General features: G+C 46.0%; 4 protein-coding genes across 6 annotated transcripts; 3 read left to right on the top strand and 1 right to left on the bottom strand.

Moving 5' to 3' along the window:
* The first annotated feature begins 2,239 nt into the window (after positions 1–2,239).
* Positions 2,240–3,424, top strand: LOC120697527 (fasciclin-like arabinogalactan protein 11). The gene has a single exon (XM_039980790.1). It carries the CDS (start codon positions 2,390–2,392, stop codon positions 3,167–3,169), a length of 780 nt encoding a protein of 259 aa, XP_039836724.1. The 5' UTR covers positions 2,240–2,389; the 3' UTR covers positions 3,170–3,424.
* Positions 3,425–4,154: 730 nt separating this feature from the next.
* Positions 4,155–8,454, top strand: LOC120697529 (PHD finger protein ALFIN-LIKE 1-like). 2 transcript variants are annotated; one of them, XM_039980791.1, is made up of 5 exons: positions 4,155–4,379; positions 4,459–4,491; positions 4,596–4,818; positions 7,615–7,744; positions 7,814–8,454. In XM_039980791.1, the coding sequence occupies exons 1-5, from the start codon at positions 4,262–4,264 to the stop codon at positions 8,072–8,074; spliced, it is 765 nt and encodes a 254-aa protein (XP_039836725.1). In that variant the 5' UTR covers positions 4,155–4,261; the 3' UTR covers positions 8,075–8,454. The 2 variants fall into 2 exon arrangements, with proteins under 2 accessions (XP_039836725.1, XP_039836726.1); XM_039980792.1 differs by having other exon boundaries at positions 4,163–4,379; positions 7,823–8,454.
* A 204-nt stretch (positions 8,455–8,658) lies between these two features.
* Positions 8,659–15,087, bottom strand: LOC120697526 (arginine--tRNA ligase, cytoplasmic-like). Of its 2 annotated transcripts, none has more exons than XR_005684520.1 (18): positions 14,905–15,062; positions 14,248–14,360; positions 14,033–14,154; positions 13,838–13,913; positions 13,572–13,673; positions 13,266–13,481; positions 12,643–12,723; positions 11,789–11,872; positions 11,609–11,713; positions 11,099–11,277; positions 10,867–10,951; positions 10,590–10,791; positions 10,447–10,516; positions 10,270–10,339; positions 9,846–9,935; positions 9,334–9,754; positions 8,760–9,230; positions 8,659–8,729 (listed from the first exon to the last, which is right to left on the bottom strand). XR_005684520.1 is itself a non-coding variant. In XM_039980789.1 (18 exons), exons 1-18 carry the CDS (start codon positions 14,999–15,001, stop codon positions 9,120–9,122), a joined length of 1,971 nt encoding a protein of 656 aa, XP_039836723.1. In that variant the 5' UTR covers positions 15,002–15,087; the 3' UTR covers positions 8,881–9,119. The 2 variants fall into 2 exon arrangements, 1 of the variants encoding a protein (XP_039836723.1); XM_039980789.1 differs by lacking the exon at positions 8,659–8,729 and having other exon boundaries at positions 8,881–9,230; positions 9,334–9,432; positions 9,686–9,754; positions 14,905–15,087.
* Positions 15,088–16,919: 1,832 nt separating this feature from the next.
* On the top strand, positions 16,920–17,757 carry LOC120701217 (protein REVEILLE 8-like). Its single transcript, XM_039985353.1, has 3 exons — positions 16,920–17,225; positions 17,364–17,421; positions 17,535–17,757. The coding sequence occupies exons 1-3, from the start codon at positions 17,083–17,085 to the stop codon at positions 17,643–17,645; spliced, it is 312 nt and encodes a 103-aa protein (XP_039841287.1). The 5' UTR covers positions 16,920–17,082; the 3' UTR covers positions 17,646–17,757.
* Positions 17,758–21,234: the final 3,477 nt, after the last annotated feature.

Below are 21,234 nucleotides of genomic sequence, written 5' to 3'. Positions count from 1 at the left end.
ACAAAAGCCCCACGCCAGTGTGCGCGGAGTTGCTGCTCCGTGAAGCAAACCGCGCGCGCACCGAATCAACGTGCCATCACCCTTCCAGCTCGACGTCTCGCCCATGGCAGCAGCATATGGCACCACCACGCCATCTTGAAGCGCATCTAGGCCGATAGATGCTAATGATAAGTTTCGGTGATTAATAACAACTTTATGTGACTAACGTGTGTTTTAAAGGAAAAATCAATGATTGGATTAGTCTCATATGAAATGTGAAAAGAGACCCCTCAATTCGAAACAATCATGTGCGCCAAGGACTAAATTTCAAAGATTAAGAACCTTTCTAGTCTCAAGTGTCACAAGGAGATGAAGTACACTTGATTTAATTAGGATTTATAGTTTTTAGTTCTTAACCATACTATTAAGAAGGGTTCTTCAGTTAGTAGCTTGATCAAAGATTGAGTTGGCCTTAGAAATCTTGCACACTCACTCAAAAATAGCTCAAAATAGTCAACAAAACACTTGGAAGAAGAAACAATCGAAGTTACATTCAACTCCAAGTCAATTCAGCTGAAAACGAAAAAAAAACAGTAGCACCGGTTTAACCGATGCCTTAGCATCGGTGCATCCGACGCTTGGCGGAAGAACCGACGCCCTGTCGGTCTATCTCTTTTGGATGCAAGCAGAGATCAAGTCAACATACTCTAGAGCATCGGTTGAACCGATGGTCACAAGCAAAGCACCGGTGTAATAGATGTACTTTGTTTCAGAGAGCATGTTTGGTGGACCTCAACTCGCCTTCAGCACCGGTTGAACCGACGCTTTAGAAATAATCATCGGTGCATTGGATATACTATGTTTCAGAGAGCTTGTTTGAGTAGACGTAAGAACTTCTTCAGCACCGGTTGAACCGACGCCCGTTCGGAGCTTGCACCGGTGCAATGACGCAAACCTAGATACTGTGTCAGAACCCCCAACGGCTACTATTTGGACACAGAGAGACCGGTTGAATCGACGCCATCAACTCTAACCCCGTCGGTTCTTCTGATGGTCACGATTTTTCTGCATTGGACTTCCAACGGCTATGTGACCCTCTCCACTCTATATAAGGGCACCCCCTTGCTCATTTAAGCTGCCTTTGACGCATTGAATACCTGAGGCCACCCTTGAGAAGTTAAAAGAGTGCTTTGAGTAATGAGATGAAGATCTAGAGTATTAATTGTGTTCCAACCTTGAAGAAATCAACCTTTGCAAGTGTAGCAAGTGTGCTTGAGCTAGGGCCAACTGAGTGTATGTCAAGTGAAGACTTAGGAGCTTGTTACTCTTAGTGCTTGACGGTACCTAGACGGTCTTGGTGACCGGGAGGTTTTTGGTGAGCTCTTAGAGTTTGTGGGAGCCCCAAGACAAGAAGCTTGTACATGGTGTGAAGCTCGCCGTTCCGGAGATGGAGAATGAGCATTCTTAGTGATCACTTGCTCTTTGGTGAAGCAAGGGAGCGATACTCTTGTGTGGGTACTCCAACGTGGATTAGGGGGGAGCGTCAACTCCTCGATACCACGGGAAAAAAAATCCGGTTGTCTCGTGTCCTTTGCATTTACTTCAAGCAATTAAATTCTTGAGTTATTGCTCTTGCTCTAGTTTGCTTGTAGTTTGACTAGGATTTTTTTTTGATGTGAACGGGGAGAGAGAGTCCCCACCATATATTGCCAGGGCCTCTTGTAGGCTCATTAAATTAGAAGGGTTCAGCAACAGTTTACATGTGAAAAAACAATACTATGATCTTAGGGTTTATATATTGGAACAAAACACATGACACCAGGCATCGGCAACTTCTTTGTTTTGTCGCGGCAGTCTGTATGACCAAAGGCGTGCTTCTTCTTTGCAACTGAGTAGCAGACGCAGGAGGGATGGCTCCTGGCTTCTAAAGACAACATCGTGCCTATGCTTCCAAAGTTGCCAGGCACACAATAGCAGAAAGGTGGAGTAGTGTTGAGTGGGCACAATGTTGCATGGTAGTGTGAATCTTTGTTTAGGATTTTGATCTTGCTAGTGTGCGTTTATCTAGACAAAGATGATCATGTTAGTGTGTTTACCTACCTAAGGACCTCAAGCTAGTGTGCTCTAGTTGATAGGTCTCAAATTTATAGATTGGATAATACTAGTTTAGATTAAGAATTTGATAGAAATTCAAAAAAATCCCAATTTAACTATCCTCCTTTTTGGGCCTCGATCTCTTTTCACATCTCCCCTTCATCCCTCTCCCTCCTCAGGCCAGTCAGCCTCCTTCGTTCCTTATATAACCTACTGGCCTCCTCCACTGCAGTATGCACATCAAGAATCCAGCCAACAGAAGCATCAAGCTGGTAGCTAGCAAAAATCAGGCGACGCGGATAGATACAACTAACCCATGGCGGCGTCGCACCTCGCAGCGCTTCTGATCCTCGCCGCCGCCGTCCTGTCCGGCGCCCCGGTGGCGCGCGGCCAGGCGGCGTCGGTGCCGGCGCCGGCCCCTGCGGCGCCGAAGACGATCACGGCCATCCTGAGCAAGGCCGGGCAGTTCACCAAGTTCCTCCAGCTGTTGCAGTCGACGCGGGAGGCAGAGCAGATCACCAACCAGCTCAAGGGAAAGTCGTCGAGCGGCGGGCTCACGGTGTTCGCGCCGCCGGACAACGCCTTCACGGCGCTCCCCGTCGGCACGCTCAACTCCCTCTCCGACCAGCAGAAGACGTCGCTGGTGCAGTTCCACGTCGTGTCCATGGTGATGCCGGCCTCGCAGCTCGAGACCGTCAGCAACCCGCTGCGGACGCAGGCCGGGGACACCGGCCCCGGCAAGTACCCGCTCAACATCACGGCGGACGGCACCAACGTCAACGTCTCCACCGGGGTCGTCAACGCCACGCTCGACGGCACGCCGCTCTACGCCGGGGACAGGCTCGTCGTGTACCAGGTCAACAAGGTGCTGCTGCCCTGGGCGCTCTACGGGCCGGCGCTGCCGCCCGCGCCGGCGCCGGCGCCGGCGGAGAGCAAGAAGAAGAAGAAGGCCGCGCCGGACGCGGCGGCGGATGCGCCGGCGGCGGACTCCGCGGCGGGGACGACGGCGTCGGAGGCCGCGCGGAGGGTCCGGGGCGTCGGACCTGGATCCTGCGTGGCTGTCGCCGTGGCAGCGGCTATGTGGTGGGCCATGTGACCACAGTAAGAATGCTATGCGTGGCCGCGTGGGTGCTGTCGTGGTTGCTCTTTTGAAAGTCTCCCTGAGATGTGGTTCGAATTCATCAGTTCTTTTGATTACATTTTGTATTGTGAATGTATTTGCCTTCGATAATGTTTATGTTGCACTTTCAAATTGTACATGATATTGTGTGCGTCTGTATTGTTTATCTTATTGTTCTGAACATTGTTACTTTCAAATCAAATTTACTGGTTTAACAGACTTTACAATGAACGCATGGGGTTGTATTTTATAGTCATCTATCGTCAACAAGACTCACAACCTAAAAGGTAGCAGTTGATTTCTAGAAATAGAAAGTGAATCTAAAAGGACATAAGAATAAGTTAATTTATGGGGAGAAATCAGCGAGATTAAAAAAAATATATCAGAAGACACGATGCTAACCTCCATTTATTGGTGATGTTTATATTGTTTAATACGGAATTTGATAGTGCATACGCTTGGATATATTTTTTCAAAATAAAACATCTATTTGCCTTAAGATAATCCGGTTGTTCTATGTAGCCTTTTCCAGTGTTAGTCTGAATGGGCTGTTCTTATTATTGAGTTAAAGCAAATAAATTCCTTTCCTCTAATATCTACTTTAAATTGTTTCTTTTTACTTGTCATTTTCTTATTTCCGTGATCTTTTTTATTTCCATATTTATTATTCGACGAGTTGCTCAAAATTAAAGCTTCATGTACAGCAATGTTCACATTAAACGTATACATAATTCTTGCATATCTGGTACTCTTATTTGAAAAAAAAAACAATAAACACGGAGACACAAAACAGTTACTCCCCCCCCCCCATTTCAAATCAAGAAAATGAACCGTCTCTTATAAATTTGTCCTGAATTTGAGTCTATAGAGAAGACAAGGGCTTATTTCACAAATCCTCACGTTTGCAGGGACCCACACACAAAACCACAAGATCTTACACGCCTCACCTTTTTACCCCGCATCACTCGTGTCCTCGTGTACTACTCGTCGCTTCGCTCCCGACCGCATCGCGATCAGTCACCTCCTCCTCTACGCCTCGCCGGAGATCAGACGAGGCGCCGCCGGGAGATGGACGCCTCCTACCGCCGCGCCGGCTCCGGGGGCGGCTCTGCGCCGCGCTCCGTCGAGGACATCTTCAAGGACTACCGCGCCCGCCGCTCCGCCATCCAGCGCGCCCTCACCCACGGTACGCTCCCGCCGTTCCTGCTTCCCGCCACGCCCCTGAGCGCCGAGATCTAACCCTAGCCCCTCGCCTCGCTTCGCAGACGTCGAGGAGTTCTACGCGCAGTGCGATCCAGGTGAGCCCCCTCCCTCCCTTGCCCGCGCGATCTCTCCGCGTTGCGGCCCGCGATTTCGATTTGGGTACGGCGAGCTGATGCGGCCTGGGATTCGGCTTGGGTAGAGAAGGAGAACCTGTGCCTGTACGGGTACGCGAACGAGGCGTGGGGGGTGGCGCTGCCGGCGGAGGAGGTGCCCACGGAGCTGCCGGAGCCGGCGCTCGGGATCAACTTCGCGCGCGACGGAATGAACCGCCGCGACTGGCTCGCGCTCGTCGCCGTCCACTCCGACTCGTGGCTCGTCTCCGTCGCGTTCTACTACGCCGCGCGGCTCAACCGCAACGAACGGTACGATTTACGATCTCACCCGCAATTCCGACTCTGTTTCTCCAGGTCCGATGCTTTTGTTGTTGCGGTTACTTTTTCCTTGTCAGTGTGTTGTCTCTGTTGATTGGGACATAGATGTTCCAAGGCATTTTCAGGAGTATTCTGTGAGTTGGAAGTGGATGTCTGATGATACACATGATGTGCTGTGTCCTCTGTTTACATGTCATTGGTGTGCGTTTGGATTCAATACTTACTTTGATAAGTACCGGTTCAGATTTGGGCCTTCTGCGAAATTTGTGGAATATACATTATTTTTCCGATTTCCGTTTGAGTTTATCTCGTACAGCAATATGAGTTATACTTGTTTGCCTGTGATGTTCAATTGTTTAATTTAGTTATGTGAATTAAGTTGTAATGTACAGAGTGACATTTTGGCAAATATCAAGGAGCGGCTGTGTTTATACGTGTTGTAGTAAGCATAATGCTGAAGTTCTGAGCTTGCATGTGTGTTTGAAGTTTCATTCTTCCCTAAGCATAATGCTGAAGTACTGTTGTTTGTTCCTATGGAAAGATATGTAGGCACCTCCTAATCATGGTCTTCAGAATGTTCATCTGCTGCTGAGCTACATATGCCTCAGAAATGTTAAGATGAAGCATACCCACAGTTTTTTTCCTGGGGTCAATATGTGTTATGCAATTATCCAATGATAAACAAAATCCCAAATATAGAACTATGTAACCAAACCCGAATGAACTAAATGTTTAATTGAATCATATACTGGTGTTCATTTGGTATGGGGTTTAAAGTTGCCATTTTGGGGAATGAATTTCTTCCATTGTGTATTTAGTTTATTGCAGCATAAAGATATGTAGGCAACACCATGTTTCTTGAAAGACCTTTTACCCTGATCTTGAGGGGATTGAAACTTGTCTTAGCTACAAACATTTTTGTTGAAAAAAGCACACAAGTGTGAATATATGTTGTCATTTGACTTTCACTTCTTGTTACTTAATATTAAATACAGATCCTCACCACATTTAAGCTCATCATGCCTTTTGCTGCTGTCAGTAGCCAGTTTTTGCTAAGAAGCTACATTTGGATTTGGTGGATGCATTTCTGATTATGGGGGTTTTCTTCAGTACTCTACTTTAGTAATTGTTTACTAATCTTTCTGCATAAGTATCTGTTGATGACCATGGCCAAATCTGTACTACCAACAATAACAGGGCCTTTTAGTTCCAAGCAAATTGGGGCAGGCTAGATGATGAAACCCAGCCACAGGAAAGAGCATAAAAAAGAGGTAGTGGTAAGAGGCATAGGTCAAAACTGTTCTAACTATTAACTGCTAACTAATTCGGTTTGACAAGATCACATGCAAGAATACTGTCTTTATTACTGGTTTGTTAAATTCATTTATTAGTCTTCAACAATGAAAAAAAAAGAACAATGATGAATAGAGGAGAGTGGGGTATTTTTCGTATAATTGTGTTAAGTCCTACTAATAATGTGTATTCTCCCATAGATTCTTACTTATTGCAGTCAACGTAATACACATGTAGTCACCACCTTTCTGTAAAACTTAAACCCAAACTTCATGTTGCATAAAGGACATGGATACTGTGTGGAACTTATTTGAACCTTATGTAGAATAATACATCCTCATGCAGGTTGTTTCAAATAAGTTCCATTTTTGTGTATCAAATTTTGTTTGCCTGTTTTGTTTTAAATGCAAAGGTTCTTATACTGAATTTTTGCAGTTTATTATGCGGCCGATTGCTGGTTAAAATCTGAAACAGTGGTGACTTGTGTTAACTGTGAGAGTTGGTAACTGTATGAAGTTTTTCGGACCAAGCTGTTCATTCTTAAAGCCCTTTGTTCATTACTTCCGATTTTAAACGTCTGTTATTTCTATTTTGTAATCGAGTTGCAATTACTTTGTTTAAACTTTGCCCATTCTGTGGTGTTAAACTGTCAGGAGCTAGCTCAGCGCGCTCTGCGATTGACTGCTGGTCTGTAATGAGCCTTTAGTTGCACAAAATTGTAAACATTGTTGACTAACTAATAAAGCTCTCTCTTTACTCGAAAAAATATTTTTAATTTGTTCGACACAACTTTTTGGTCAGTTTTATTAAGTTTTTTCATCTTCATGTGTGCAAGCTAGTTTGAGTGATATAACTAGCTTATATATTTGTGGACTTTCGGATAATGCTGTGTGCAGTTCTGCAGTGCTTTCATAAATAGCATAGCTTATTCTGCTCAACTCTTGTGCAATTTGCCAAATTGAATGTATGTTTCAGCTACATTCATGATTTGAAAAACGTAGTGTGTGTTTTGATATTCCTAGCATTTGATTTGTTCTTTTCAGACAATACATGCCTCATTTGAACGAACTCTTTCATAGACGCTGGATATTTTTAGAGTAATCAGTGACTAAATTGATTTCTTATTTCTTTTATACAATGAGTCTTGGAATCCTATTCGCCAAGTAAATTTACTTTTAGTTAGCAGGCCACTAAAAACAGCCTTGCAATCCTATAGCTCTTGTCCTTGTAACACATTGATACAGTTAACTTTGGCTAGTCAATCATACTAACCGATGCAATTCTGACTTGAGTTACAATAGAAGCCAAGCATTTCATATTCCACCCTATGCAATTTTTACCTGTTGAAGTAGTCATAATCCAGTAACCAGTGACACAAGTATAAAGGAAGTTGCTGTAGCATAGTAGCATTTTGTTAACTAGAACAGATAAATAAATGCTCTTGTAGTAATGGTTTTGTCCTCTTTTTAATCGCTTTCTCTGTCAATCCAACAGGAAGCGTTTGTTTAGCATGATGAACGAGCTGCCCACTGTTTTTGAAGTTGTCTCTGGTGGCGGGAAACAGACTAGGGAGAGGGACAGATCCGCTTCTGACAACAGTGGTAGAAATAAACTGTTATTGAAGGTAACAAGAATTTCTCACTGTTCTTACCACCTCTTTGTGTCTCATGTTATGATGTTGACCTTTCTCCTGCCTCTCCAGCAAACAAGCGAGCCACGCATAGAAAATGACGCCAGGGAGCCCGACGAGGGCTACGACGAAGACGACGGCGACCACAGCGAAACGCTGTGTGGGACTTGCGGCGGGATATACAGCGCAGACGAGTTCTGGATCGGGTGCGACATTTGCGAGAAGTGGTACCACGGCAAGTGCGTGAAGATCACCCCAGCAAAGGCAGAGAGCATAAAGCAGTACAAGTGCCCGAGCTGCTCAAAGAGACCTAGGCCACTGTAGCACCATCCTTCGCGCTGGAGGACGGGTTTGGCGGTGGGCGGTGGCGTCGGAAACCTGAACAAGCAGGAGGCCCTGAGCGTCACTCTTTATGCAAGGTCAATACCGTCTTGCGATGTTTACTGTATCTTTTCGATTTAGCTTACATATGACTGACGATGGTGATGCTAATGTGAGGTAAGATCACACGTATTGATTATAGCCTTTATTGTGGTTTGTCCATGCCCTGGAGAGAGTTTACGGTAGTCTGTATGTTGCCGTAAAAGGAAATAGGGGCAGTAAGGAAGCCTTTGTAATGTTCCTAAAGGTGAATCGAGCAGCTTATGCAACAATAATCCGAGAGGGTTGTGTTAATATTTTACTCGGACATGATGTTTTGCTTCCCCAGCCATGTCAGATTATTAAGTAAACTACTCCCTCCGTTTCAAAATGTAGGTCCTTTTGAATTTTCTAGATACATTCAATTTGCTATGCATCTAGATATATATTATATCTAGATACATAGAAAACACAATGTATTTAGGAAAGCCAAATCGACTTACATTTTAGAACAGACCAAGTATCAGACAGTGATAGTACAAGCAACATTGTGCTGACTGTTTCGCATCTAGATAAGTTCGGCCTGGATCTGAGGATTGTCTATTCAAGAATACGCAACCTTACATGCTTCTATTCAAGAATACGCAACCTTACATGCTTCGGACGTGAAAATAAAAAAGTTACAGTATCAATTGATGCGGTTACTCCACCAAACCCTTACCTGGTAGCCAATCGCTCCACCACCAAAACGTAAGAACCGCAGGTTCGGCTACTCAGCTCCCCATCACACTTACATCATCGACAAATAAGCTGCCAACCACGCGACAGACGTAATAAATAATGCACGAGATCAATTTAGCTACAGCTTGTGTCCCTTCTGCTTTCGAACGGGGCAGTGGATAAGAGTATGTTAGCTGCCTCGACTAGGTTACAAGACCAAAACTGCAACCATGGTGAATAAGGTTTCTACGTGAACTGATTGGTGAAGATGAATTGAGAGCACCGCTGCTCACAGCTTGTAGACCGGTGTAATCCCGAGCAGCTGAAAGCACTGACGCATGACAACAGCAGTCGCTTGGCAAAGCAGTAGCCGGCTCGTCTCCTCCGGTGACCCAACCACCTGTTATGTTAGACAGTGAAAATAAGAGCGGTTTGATAGCATCAGATTTTCAGTGGGGCACTGCTAAAAGGATAAAGAGGGAGGCAAATGGAAAGACGTATACCTGACAGTTGGTATAGAATTTTGTGAACATTTCTGATAGATTGTACAAGTATTCACACACAACATTTGGAAGGAGATTTGTGCAAGCCTCTTCAACAACCTGAAACAGATTACGGTGTGATAAAAAAAGCAAACTGATGCACCTCCTTAGATATCAAGTCATCTCAGTTAAGTTAGACCGACACCCCAAAGCTACAGAAAAAACATATTGGAGTGCAAGGGAAAAACATACGGATAAAAATCAAGACACACCCAAAATGTCCTTCTAATTAACTAATAACTCATCGCTGGCATGAGGTATCTGACTTCCAGAACCTTATAAAATAAAATTCAATAATAGTAATGAAAGGTACCTCTGCAAATCGGATCAGATACAGCCCCAAGACACGCTCATCTGGATGGTCAAGAGAAATGGCTCCGCTCTGAAAGAAAGCAGTAAGAAATTCTCAGCTCATGACTGATTGACCTGCACCAAACCAATGAAAAAATCTGCAAAAGTTTGACAAGACTTACCATTTTCAGCTCTTCCAGATCCTTGTTTGATTTCCGAATAATGGAACAAATGCGAGCATGAGCGTACTGAAGGTACACAGCAGTGTTTCCCTGTTCAGAGAAAATGAATATCTAAGCATAATGACCAGTAACAGAAGTTTGCACGAAGATGAACTGAGCTCAAAATATGTGCAAAGCCAAGACTAGATAAAAGATAGACTGACTTTAAATAAGTGTTTGCATGAAGATGAACTGAGCTCAAAATATATGCAAAGCAAACACTAGGTAAGAGAATAGCAACTTTAAAATGATCATTAGGAGCAATGTTCACACAGAAGGACCATACTTAATAGTCAAAAAAAAATATGCCAAGAAACTAGATAAATCATCAGGATAACAAGACTCCTACATAGCCAAGCATATGAATATTGGAGCCTAATCGTACCTTATCGCTAAGCATCTGTTCAAAACTAAATGTGTAATTGGTCAGTCTATTGTTCTTCAGATCAGCATACCTGCAGTAAAGTTTTACAAACACATTATATCACTTAAATAGTTAGTTATTCATATTGCAATTCAAGACATGATGTATCTTTCAGAAATAAGATATATCAGTACATACTTCACAGCACCATATCCAACTGCCTCTGAAGTTTGTTCTAATTCCTCATCCGTCCAGTCAACAATTTTACCTTAATAAAATATGGATCATATTTAGCTGAAGGATAATTAAACAAAGCAAGGTTCCAAAGTACTGCAATTTACCATTTTCAGTGAGCCGCTGCAGTAGTTCTGTTTTACTCCGAGATTTAGCCTCATCAAGCAGCTCTACCAATCGAACAACCTCAGTACTACGAGTGCGGAAGCGCTTGCCATCTGACCCAAGAACAAGGCCAAATCCAACATGACTCGTTTTTGGATACTTCTTTTCCTTTGGATCTGGGAGCCAACCAGCCATCTTTGCAGCCTACACAAGACATCAAAAGATTCAATAAAAGCACTGTAAATGGAAAACCTCCACTTTGTACTACTATGTGCTTACATTGAAAAACATTTCGAAGTGCTGCTGCTGACCAACATCTGTCACGTATATTATCCATTCTGCCTTCTCAACATTGAGCCGATACCTCCATAAAACCAGAAACAAAAATGTTAAATCCACCATATTACAGTGGAATGCATTGCCCACAAACATGCATTCAGTTTGCTTCCATAGACGACACTGAATGCAACCTCAAAAGCACAACACATGTCAATCAATATTTAGCACTTACCAAAGAGCAGCTAAGTCTGTCGAGGCATAGTTGAAGCCACCATCTCTTTTAACCACTATCAAAGGGATCTGATAACCTTCGATAAATATTACTTGAGCACCCTCACTCTCCTGGATCAATCCTTTGCTACTCAACTCCGCCAACACCTGAGGTATATAAGGATTGTAGAAACTCTCCCCCTGAAAGATGATGCACTAATTAGCTGCCTTGCTCTTCAGCACATCAAAGCATAAATTAGTGGCCTAGTCGGCTGCTTCAGTAGAGTGGCAGACAACATGAACATTAGCATTTAACAATAACGATAGATCATGCAAGTTCTTTATGAATAAATTGGACGTGGCAGAAGCTAAAGCAGAAAATATTGCAACATTTTTATTACAAAAGATGCATAGGAATGTTAATGTAAAGTCCAGAAACTTCATACATTAATTTCAGCTTGCACCTAAATTCTGTTGAGGATAAACCTTCTCAAAAATAGGTTTCACCCACTAGGAAGTATCATACTCATACCTTTTCTTCAAGCTCCACGTTTAGGCGCTTGTACACCAAGTCAAATTCGCTCCTACTGATGTCACAAATCTTTTTCCATGCTTCTCGGTATTTCTCCTCCCCTCCCTACAGATAAATACATTGCTCGGATGAGAACACCTTCCCAGACTTGACAAGTTGACATCCAAGATATCCACTCACCTGTAGCCGAACAACTCCTTGTTGAGCCCTCTCTTTAAACTCTTGATCATTGTCAAACCTATGCTTGGATGCTTTATAGAAAATCTGTGTCATATAACCAAATTGAAATATGTCACTCCAAATGGCAGGAACAAGGCATTTTGTCATATGCCAAAAGTGCAAACTCTGGGAAAATATTTCAAGGGATCCATTGATTTTGAAACACACTGATCTTCTGATAGACTATGAAAAAGGTAAACAGAAAACCAACTAGGAAGCAGGATACTGCTCAACTGGGAACACGAAGGCACCAACAAAAAAAGTAAAATCATTGAACTGGCCCCTTCACAAACAATGAGACATGCATTGAGGGCAAATATAAGAGGCATTGTAGTAGAATTCAGCACAACGCCACAACGCCATCACATGCTTCACTATTTAGGGACAAGGCATAGACCACTGCAGCAATAATATTGTGCATAAATTTAAGACACTGAATTAGTGGCACGATCATTTGAATACAGTCAAACCATATTTATATCGAGTTATTGACCAAAGACATTGTGTGGTGTTCGAATATATGGTTCGAGTTAATATTTCATAGAAATTATCGCTATTATCCAAAATAATATTTTTAATATATGATAACAAAATGTAGCGGTCAATTTGGCATCATAGTTGACTTAGGAAAGCACAAAAATTCTCTGTTCCTTAACTCGAGGAAGTACTTCAATATTCTTCCAATCATGTAGCTTTTACATGAACAACTAGGACCAAATTCAACCATCTTGACCAAATCATGCATGTTTCCAATGCAGGAGAGATAGGTAAATAGGTTACAAAAAGTTGCATCATTGCATTGAATAACACCTTACCTGGAGGTCACCAATGGCCTGGCTACCTATTTCCTGCCAATTTGGAAATTTTTCAAACAGATATTCTATGAGCATCCCAAACTGCATGAACAAACAGAAACATGGTAGTTAGTATGTGGCTCTAGACAGGAAAGCCTAGATACAGAGAGTTACACATATGTAAAAACAGTCATACGGTTAAGGCAAACAAAGGTGCATAAAAAATCAGATCACAAAAAATAGGTGGAAACAAATTCCAGGTATCAGGCTACAAAACAGAAAGCGCAGAGCAGCAAACGATTATGCAGGTTGTTCAAGGTAGTAGGCATATAACTCGTGTAAAATAACACTGGCAGAACCTGCCGATTTGGTGGCACAAAGAACAGCAGTACAGCACTAACTGAACCTTTTGGCCAATGAAGACATACAAAATTGCATATGTATGAAGCAATAATAGGCTACAGAATCCCTCAAACGAATGATAGGCTACAGAAGTAGGCATAGAAAAAGGGTGAACCAGGAGAGAGTGAGTATTTTTTCACCAAAACCAAGTACTGAAGCAGTTCAACTGTAGTATGTAAATTCTTTTTATTTCACACAAGGCAAATAATAAAATATTTAGATTACAATACAAGGCTTGTTACCTGTGTACCCCAATCTCCCACATGGTTTCGCCTCAGAACATCAACATTTGAGAACTCAAACATGCGTGCTAATGTATCTCCAATTATGGTAGACCTTAAATGTCCAACATGCATTTCCTTTGCAATGTTAGGTGACGAAAAATCAATCACTGCCCTCTTTACTGGCAGAATAGGTGCCCAAGTATTAATACCGTCGACAAGCATATCTTGTATTCTCTGCAATAATGTAGATCATTGATACTTTGCAGGATAAATAGTAGCACCTGTAATACAGGCATATTTTATATCTTAGAGTATGGGTCAAACCTTAGCAACCCAGCGGTTCGATAAAGTAATATTCACAAAACCAGGTCCAGCGACAGATGTGGACTCAATAATGTCAGAGGAAGGCAAGTTCTTTGCAATGGCCTGGGAAAATGTGATGAGAACAATATGTTATAATAGTGTAAAAGAGATTGAGCGTGAATGAAAAGGTGAAGTGGATGAGCAAGGAAACATTTGTTCCAGATCATATGGAAAAACTCTCCTACTCCAAATCTGTAAAGAGAAAAGGTGGACAGAGATACACATACCTGTCCAATAGCATTAGGGTTTTTGAAACTGGTTCCAGATCCTTTAATCTTTGACCATAATCCCATAGCATTGTTGCTGCACATGGTTTAGGAAGAATCAATTGACAAGCATGTTGAAGCAACATTGACAGCTAAATGACCAAAGATTGTTTGTGTTATTGATGCATCAGGTAAAGCAATACTCCAACAACATACCACTGGTAGTCAGCAAACTTTGCTGAAACTTCAACCATCGGTTCTACCTCCACTTCAGGCACCGTAGCCCGGAGGGATGAAATGACCAGCTTGGAGAGCTGTTGCTTGACACTCCCAGCACCCTGCACAGTCAAACCAAAATTAAGCAGGGGAAAGCATAAAAGGTAAGGTATTCAATCGTCTGAACTCTGACGAGCCAGCAGATCAACACTCACCACAGCAGGTCCCTGCTCCTGGGCAGGAACGGAGGTCGAGGTCTCGTCTCCCATGGTGGTGGCGCTGCAGGAGATCCGCAGAAGCCTGGAGGAAGAAGCTGCTCTACAATGACCTGGCCAGGTAGTCAACATCAGAGTGACAAAACAAGTCCACATTAAGCAATGAAATAATAATAAGTAGGCAAATTGAAAGCGTAACAAGTGCAATGTTCCTGACAGGGTATCCCAATCCGCTGATACAAGCCAATCCAAACCTAGTGTGACCCTTGGTTAATTTGAAGCGAAATTGGCGATAAACTCTCGACCATTATTTCTTTTCCACCGAAAATCGCACGTGAACACTCACGTCACACTAAGCGCAGCTGATGCGAAACGGATTGCAGAGCGCGAGACCCAGCTTACCTGAGCAAGTCTACGAGCATTCAAACCCCGAGCCTCACTCGAAAATCCACAGGGAACTAACCCACCCACTGCTCCTACCAGATTCTAACACCGCGCGGACCACCAAACCCTAAACCCAAAGCCGCGTCGCCGCCGAGACCGACCCTAAAATCCCCCCCGTTTCTCCGCGGCGAAATCGGGGCCTAGCGACCGCGGCCACGGTGGGAGCAGCGGATTCGGGGAGGGAAGGCGGGAGGAAACGGAGGGCGGGCTCACCGGAGCGCGGGGCGCGGGGCGCGAGCGGGAGGCGGAGACGGAGGCGCGCGGGAGTAGGCGCCGCCACTGCAGTTGCTGCTGCCGCGAGAGCTCGCATCCTCGCCTCGCCCCGTCGGTTAAATACTCCCCCACCTCACCGTTGGTCAGGTGGCGTGGGAGGCGACCGCAGCAGCCAGGTAGCGTGGCGAGCGCGTCGCGAGGGTTTTGCCTTCGCATTTCCTTATCGGGCCGCGGCGGGTTTTGGGTTGGGCCCAGAGTGCGCTCCAGCCTCCACCGTCGATTCCAGCCGCATCGTTTGAGCACGCGCACGCCAAACCAAATTTTGGCAACGACAAATTCAGGCAAGGCCAAACACGGGCAAGAAAAGAAGTGTTGGCATCACGGCCAAATGAAATTCAGGGTGGCGGAAAAATATACTACTAGGAGACAAAACAGTGTGGATTTGGCATCATGTTTTACTGTTCTTTATGGCAACCGAACTAAATTTGTTTGGGTAGAAAAGTAAAGCACATCTCTAAACAAATATAGAAGCAACAACTAATACCGCAGGTGAAATTCCTTAAGCTTGGAAAGGTATGTGTATCGATTACTTTGGAAGTTATTACGATTATATTCGATATGATTTGCATGTACAATGTGTACATGTTTATATGAATTATAAAGATATTATTATTAATTCTTTTGAGATTACATAGTACACTCAAAAACTCACAACGTATGCACACTCACTCTTATGAACGCACGAGCACAAACCCTATTACTATGAACATCTTCAAAAACCAAGCCGGCAAATTCTCAATATTGGCAAAGTGACCATAGGTGACTCGCTGTCGCGGGAATATCACCTATTATTGAATACATAACGCCGTTAAATTATAGAAAATTCACTCCCAAGAGATATTGAACCTAGCATCTGGGGTGCTACCGAGACTCTTATAACCAAAAGGCTACAGGTCCTTTCACATTAACATAATTAGTAGAAAAGGCATAAGAGTGGGAATTAAAGCCCAGATAGGATTTGTTGGACCGGACCAAATGTGTGACATTTTGGACATTAACATACTTGTGTAATCTTGACAACGAATTTTTATGTGAAATGTTAATTAAATTTTGTAAATTACTATATTGCGGAAATACTTTTTACAACAAATTAGTTACAAGTGGGTGGCTGTCAAAACTTCAGCCTTCTGCACATGAAAGAGTATGTGCCAAAATTAAATCTGGTTTTTAAGTTTAATCTTTTTTTTGTTGCCAATTGTTCCCGTATGAGGCATCTTATCATTTTGGAATTGCCGGAAAGAGTTCAGGAACACTTTTTTTTCATGTGTCTTAATTAGTTAAAACCGTTCCCGTATACCAGAATTACTCCCTTGCTTATGACGTCACCGATCGGAAGAAAAAACAAGCTTGACCCAGAATTGATTCTGGACTCTGGAGCGCCGATTGGAAACAAAATCGTTCCATTTCTCGATTGCTGGTTATTGGTGTTTGATGATCAAGAGGACCTAGCCCTGCTCAATTATTTGTCCTTTTGCTAATTTCGTTTGGCGGTTCACACACCTGCAATTCTTCCAGCCCACGACGTAAGCAAGGTCACTGCAGACATTTTACGCCCCTCCGGCCCATGGGCCATGCCGCGCCTAACTCGGCTTCCAGCCTCCCTCCTCCATCGGCCCTGCCTAAACGCAACACGCCTCGCGCGGCAGGGCAGGCAGGAGCTGGCGCTCCAGCACTTCACTGAAGTGATAGGAGACAGCAGCAACGTGAGCCAGATCCCCAGCTCCAAGGCCGCCGGCCGCCGCGTACATCACCAAACGCGGGCGCACGCGCGCAAATTCGTGCCCGCGCCCAAACGTTGAGCACGCGCCACGCGGACCATGTGTTTCTTCTCCATGCCAAACGCGGCCTCGATGGCTCGATCGACCTCGGTTCTGCCGCGCGTCGCCGCCGCCGCCGCCGGCACTACATATAAGTGTATAGGAGTGCTGCGCCACACACTCTCGCAAGAAGTCGCAAGGCACGGCCGCGAATCCGTGAACTGTGCGTGCTCGATCGATCCGCTGCGCGAGAGAGAAGAGAATAGAGATCGTCACCGTGTCCGTGTGTGCTTGCTTTGCGGAGCTTATCACAGATTCACAGTCTGCGTGCGGGAGCGAGAGGACGAAGAAGAAGCTGGCGATGGCGGCGGCGAGGAGGAACAACAGCTCGGCCGGGACGGCGGCGGCGGCGGGGAAGAAGCCCCGGAAGCCGTATAAGATTACAAGACCTCCGGAGAAGTGGGCCGCCGACGAGCACGGCCGCTTCCTCCACGCCCTGCTGCTGTGAGCACACCGCCCCTTCTTTGGCCCCGCTTTTTGGATCACCAATTCACCGTAGCTGACTGACATGCTCCACAAATATCTTCCAGAATTCAGCTGAGATCACTGACGGAGCAGCCGTGTCTCGTGTTGGTTTTGCAGATTCGGCCGCGACTGGAAGCCCGTCGCGCAGTTCGTCGGCACCAAGACGGCCACGCAGGTATAATAACTAATTAACTACTAACCGATCCATCGAGTTTGGTTGATCCTCGGCTGTTCATCTGAAATCCCGAGTTCAAATTCAAATTCGACCGATACGCGCGCGTGTTTCAGGTACGCAGCCACGCGCAGAAGCACTACCTCAAGGCCCAGAAGCTGGGTCTGGGCGCGGCGCTGCCGCCGCGCCGTCCTTGCTGCCCACTCTCCCAGCCGCGTTCACCCTGATGACAATAATACCGTGGCGGGCACGGCGGCAGCGCAGATGTGGTGGCCGACGGCGGCCGCCAGTCCGCCATCGATGAGCCGCATGGACTTCGTGGCTTCATCCGGCGCCGCGCCTCAGGGCGCCGGCTGGGCGCGCGCCTCGGCTGGGGCGCGTCACTGGCCAAGCAATGCAGCCTGCAATCCTCTGTAGCGACTTAATCTCACACGTACGTTCTCCGTGTTCTTCCGATGAGCAGATCTTGCTGGTGCTAAGGAACCTCGAGGACAACCTATTTGCTTAGGACTTAATAAGATTAGGTGATGTGCTGACATGTTAAACACAGCGGCCGTACGAGATACACAGGATTTTTTTCCCTCGAGAATGTACCCACAGGAGCTAATTCGATTAGGTGATTCGCTCATTGTGCCATCGGTTGGGTGAATCACGTGTTCAGGTGTCGAATTCGAAGCTAATTCGGTGGATGTACAGAGGATTCTTGAACTGCATTTCTTGCTTGTTTATTGAACCCAGCTTGTACTACCTCCATCCGAAAATATAACAACTTTTGATTTTTCAAAGTCAAACATTTTCATCTTTGACCGTAGATGGTAAGAAAAAGTATAAAGACTGACAACATAAAAGTGATATTAGTTTATTTGTAGTGAATCCAACTATCGTAAAGTGTATTCTTTTCTATTTAAAAGTAATTATTTTTTGAAATATTATTGGTCAAAGATGAAAATATTTGATTTTAAAAAATAAAAAATTGTTATATTTTAGAACAAAGGCGGGAGATCGAGTTGGTTTCTTGAAAAAATTAGTGGAAGGGTATGTAACTCTTGGTGCAAATTCAAATTTTTTGTGCCACACCCACACGTTATCGAGATGGTGTGTATAGGTGGCTTGTGAGTTGAGACGAATCAAAACGGAGTGATCTGTGGCACGTGATGTAATATGCGAACCTATGAAGTACATAATGAAATGTAACTTCCGTTCTTGTTTGAGTCGAGTTTGAAAGGAGTTATGCAATCATGACTGATGATGATGTCGTTGTTGGTTGTTTTGGTGTCCAGTGTTGTCTACTTTTTAATATAATTGACAGCTCTCCTATTTTGTTTTTTTTAAATGACTGAACGTAACATCAAATTTAATATGGCATATAGATGGTGTTATGGTCGGAAGAGTACATGAGCGAAGACGTCGTGGCTGAGAGAGAAGGACAAGGGAGCGTGCACGTTCTGATAGTTGCTTCGTGTGTTATTTGAATTTGTATTAGTGGCCGGTTGTAACTTGTAGCTTATATCTTGTGTACTGGACATCTAATGGAAGTTACGTTTAGAGATAAGTTTAGATCTCTGGGCACTTGCGTCTACTTGTCCTAGCCCCTCCGTTCCTGCTCTGCTCAAGCTCAATGTCGGCCGTCAGGACGGCGTCGCGACCTCACCGTCACCGGGAGCCGAGTCCCCGGCCACCCGTCCACCACGATTACGCTCTCAGGTGCTTGAATCCTGACAATCTGGTATCAGAGACATCTCCGATGTCTGGGACCAACGCCACCACCACTGCCGCCGCCGCTCCAACCGTCAACACCGCTCCGCCGCTTCCTCCGCCTACGCCTACGCTCCCACCGCCCACCCATCCCCCCTCTTCCACCGCCGCCTTGGATACTCTCACCACCGCGATCTATGGACTGCAGCACCAGATGACCCAGTTCTCCTCGCGGCTCGCCGATGTCGAAGCTCGCGCGGCCCCCTCCACGGGCGGCGCTCATTCCTCGTCGATTCCCTCTCTGGCCATCGGCGCCGCGCCCACGACATCGCTTCCCTAGCCAGGTCACGCCGGACCATCGTCCGCCAGGCCCTCGTCGCCACAACTGCAGGCCTTTCCATATGGGATGCCGGGCTTTGGTGGCATACCTCCGGCACCGCCACCGACATCTGTAGTTGTCACCGCCGCTGGAGCACCTGCCGCCGCACCGTACCCCACCCTGGGGACCGCCGCCGGAGCACCTGCCGCCGCGTCGTACCCCACCCTGGGGACCGCCGCCGGAGCCCCTGCCGCCGCGCCGTACCCCACCCTGGGGACCGCCGCCGGAGCCCTTGCCGCCGCAACGTACCCCACCCTGGGGCTCGGCGTTCCGCCCCTGCTGCTCCTCCATGGGGCGCCGCCGTCCTCAACACTCATCCCCGCCGGACCTTCCTTTCCTCCTCCGCCGGCACCACCCACAGGTATGCCCAATTTCCATGGCCTGTATGGCCAATTTGTTGCGCCGGCTACTACATCCGCCACAACACCATCCCACTCTGTTCCAATCACACACATCCCTTTTCCCCATTCGCCATCACCCATTCCACAATTCAACCCCCATGACCATACCGACGATCACGATGATGATCTCGGTGTTCCACACTACTACAAACTCTCTTTTCCGACTTACGACGGAAAAGAGGACCCATTGGGCTGGCTAAACCACTGTGAGCACTTCTTCCGTGCCCAGCGCACCCGCGAACACCAGAAAGTCGGCCTTGCCTCCTTCCACATGATTGGTGTGGCCCAACATTGGTTCTACATGCTTGAGCGCGACACCGGCGACATCAACGCCATCTCGTGGCCCTTGTTCCGCTCACTCTGCCAACAGCGCTTCGGGCCACCATTGGGCACCAACCACCTAGCCGGTCTGGCTCGCCTACCTTTCCGTGGCTCCGTGCAAGAATAACAAGAAATGCTCCAGGCTCGGATGGCGCATGCTGGCTACCTTTCGCCCGCTCAACAAGTCCAGTTGTTCACCGGTGGCCTCCCTGATCCGCTTCGGACAGATGTCGAGCTCCAAGCGCCAGCTGATCTGCAGCGTGCAATGTCCTTGGCAACAGCATACGAACGGCGTGCGACGGCCTCGCTAGCAGCACAAGGCCACCAGCAACGCTTCTTGGATCAGTCGCCACTGCCACAGCAATCGGCGCCGACGGCAACAGCAACGCCCACGTCTACACCATCAATGCCTGCAGCACCCCCTCGCCAGTTGCGTCGTCTCTCATCCGCTGAGATGGCAGAACGCTGCCGCCAAGGACTTTGCTATAACTGTGATGAGCCTTATGTTCAGGGTCACAAGTGTCAGCGCTTGTTCTATTTGGAAGTGTCCGACTTTGATGCATCAGCTGAACTTAACCCTGAGAAAGATCCAGAAAATTCAGAGCTACCACCATTGATATCTCTGCATGCTATCACAGGAATAAGAACAGAAGACACCATGCAATTTCGTGTCAATATTGGAAATCATGAGCTCACAGCATTGGTTGATTCAGGGTCTACTCATAACTTTGTCAGTATGGAAGCAGCTCGACATATCGGATTGTCAATCCTTGATAGCAAAGGTAAAAATGTAGTAATTGCCAATGGTGATCGCGTCGCCTGCCGTGGCCTAGCGCGCGATGTCGCACTCTGCATTGCAGGATCATTCTTCACGGTGGATTCTTTCACAATCCCACTGGACTGCTACGATATGGTCCTAGGAGTACCATTCTTGCGCACTCTAGGTTCCATCTTGTGGGACTTTGATGATCTCTGCATGGCCTTTTGGCATCACGGCCAGCGAATTCTTTGGAAGGGCAT

This window comes from Panicum virgatum, chromosome 3K (genome assembly GCF_016808335.1).
Source record: "Panicum virgatum strain AP13 chromosome 3K, P.virgatum_v5, whole genome shotgun sequence".
In the NCBI taxonomy this organism is placed as follows: domain Eukaryota; kingdom Viridiplantae; phylum Streptophyta; class Magnoliopsida; order Poales; family Poaceae; genus Panicum; species Panicum virgatum.
This window is presented reverse-complemented; position numbering and strand designations above follow the sequence as displayed.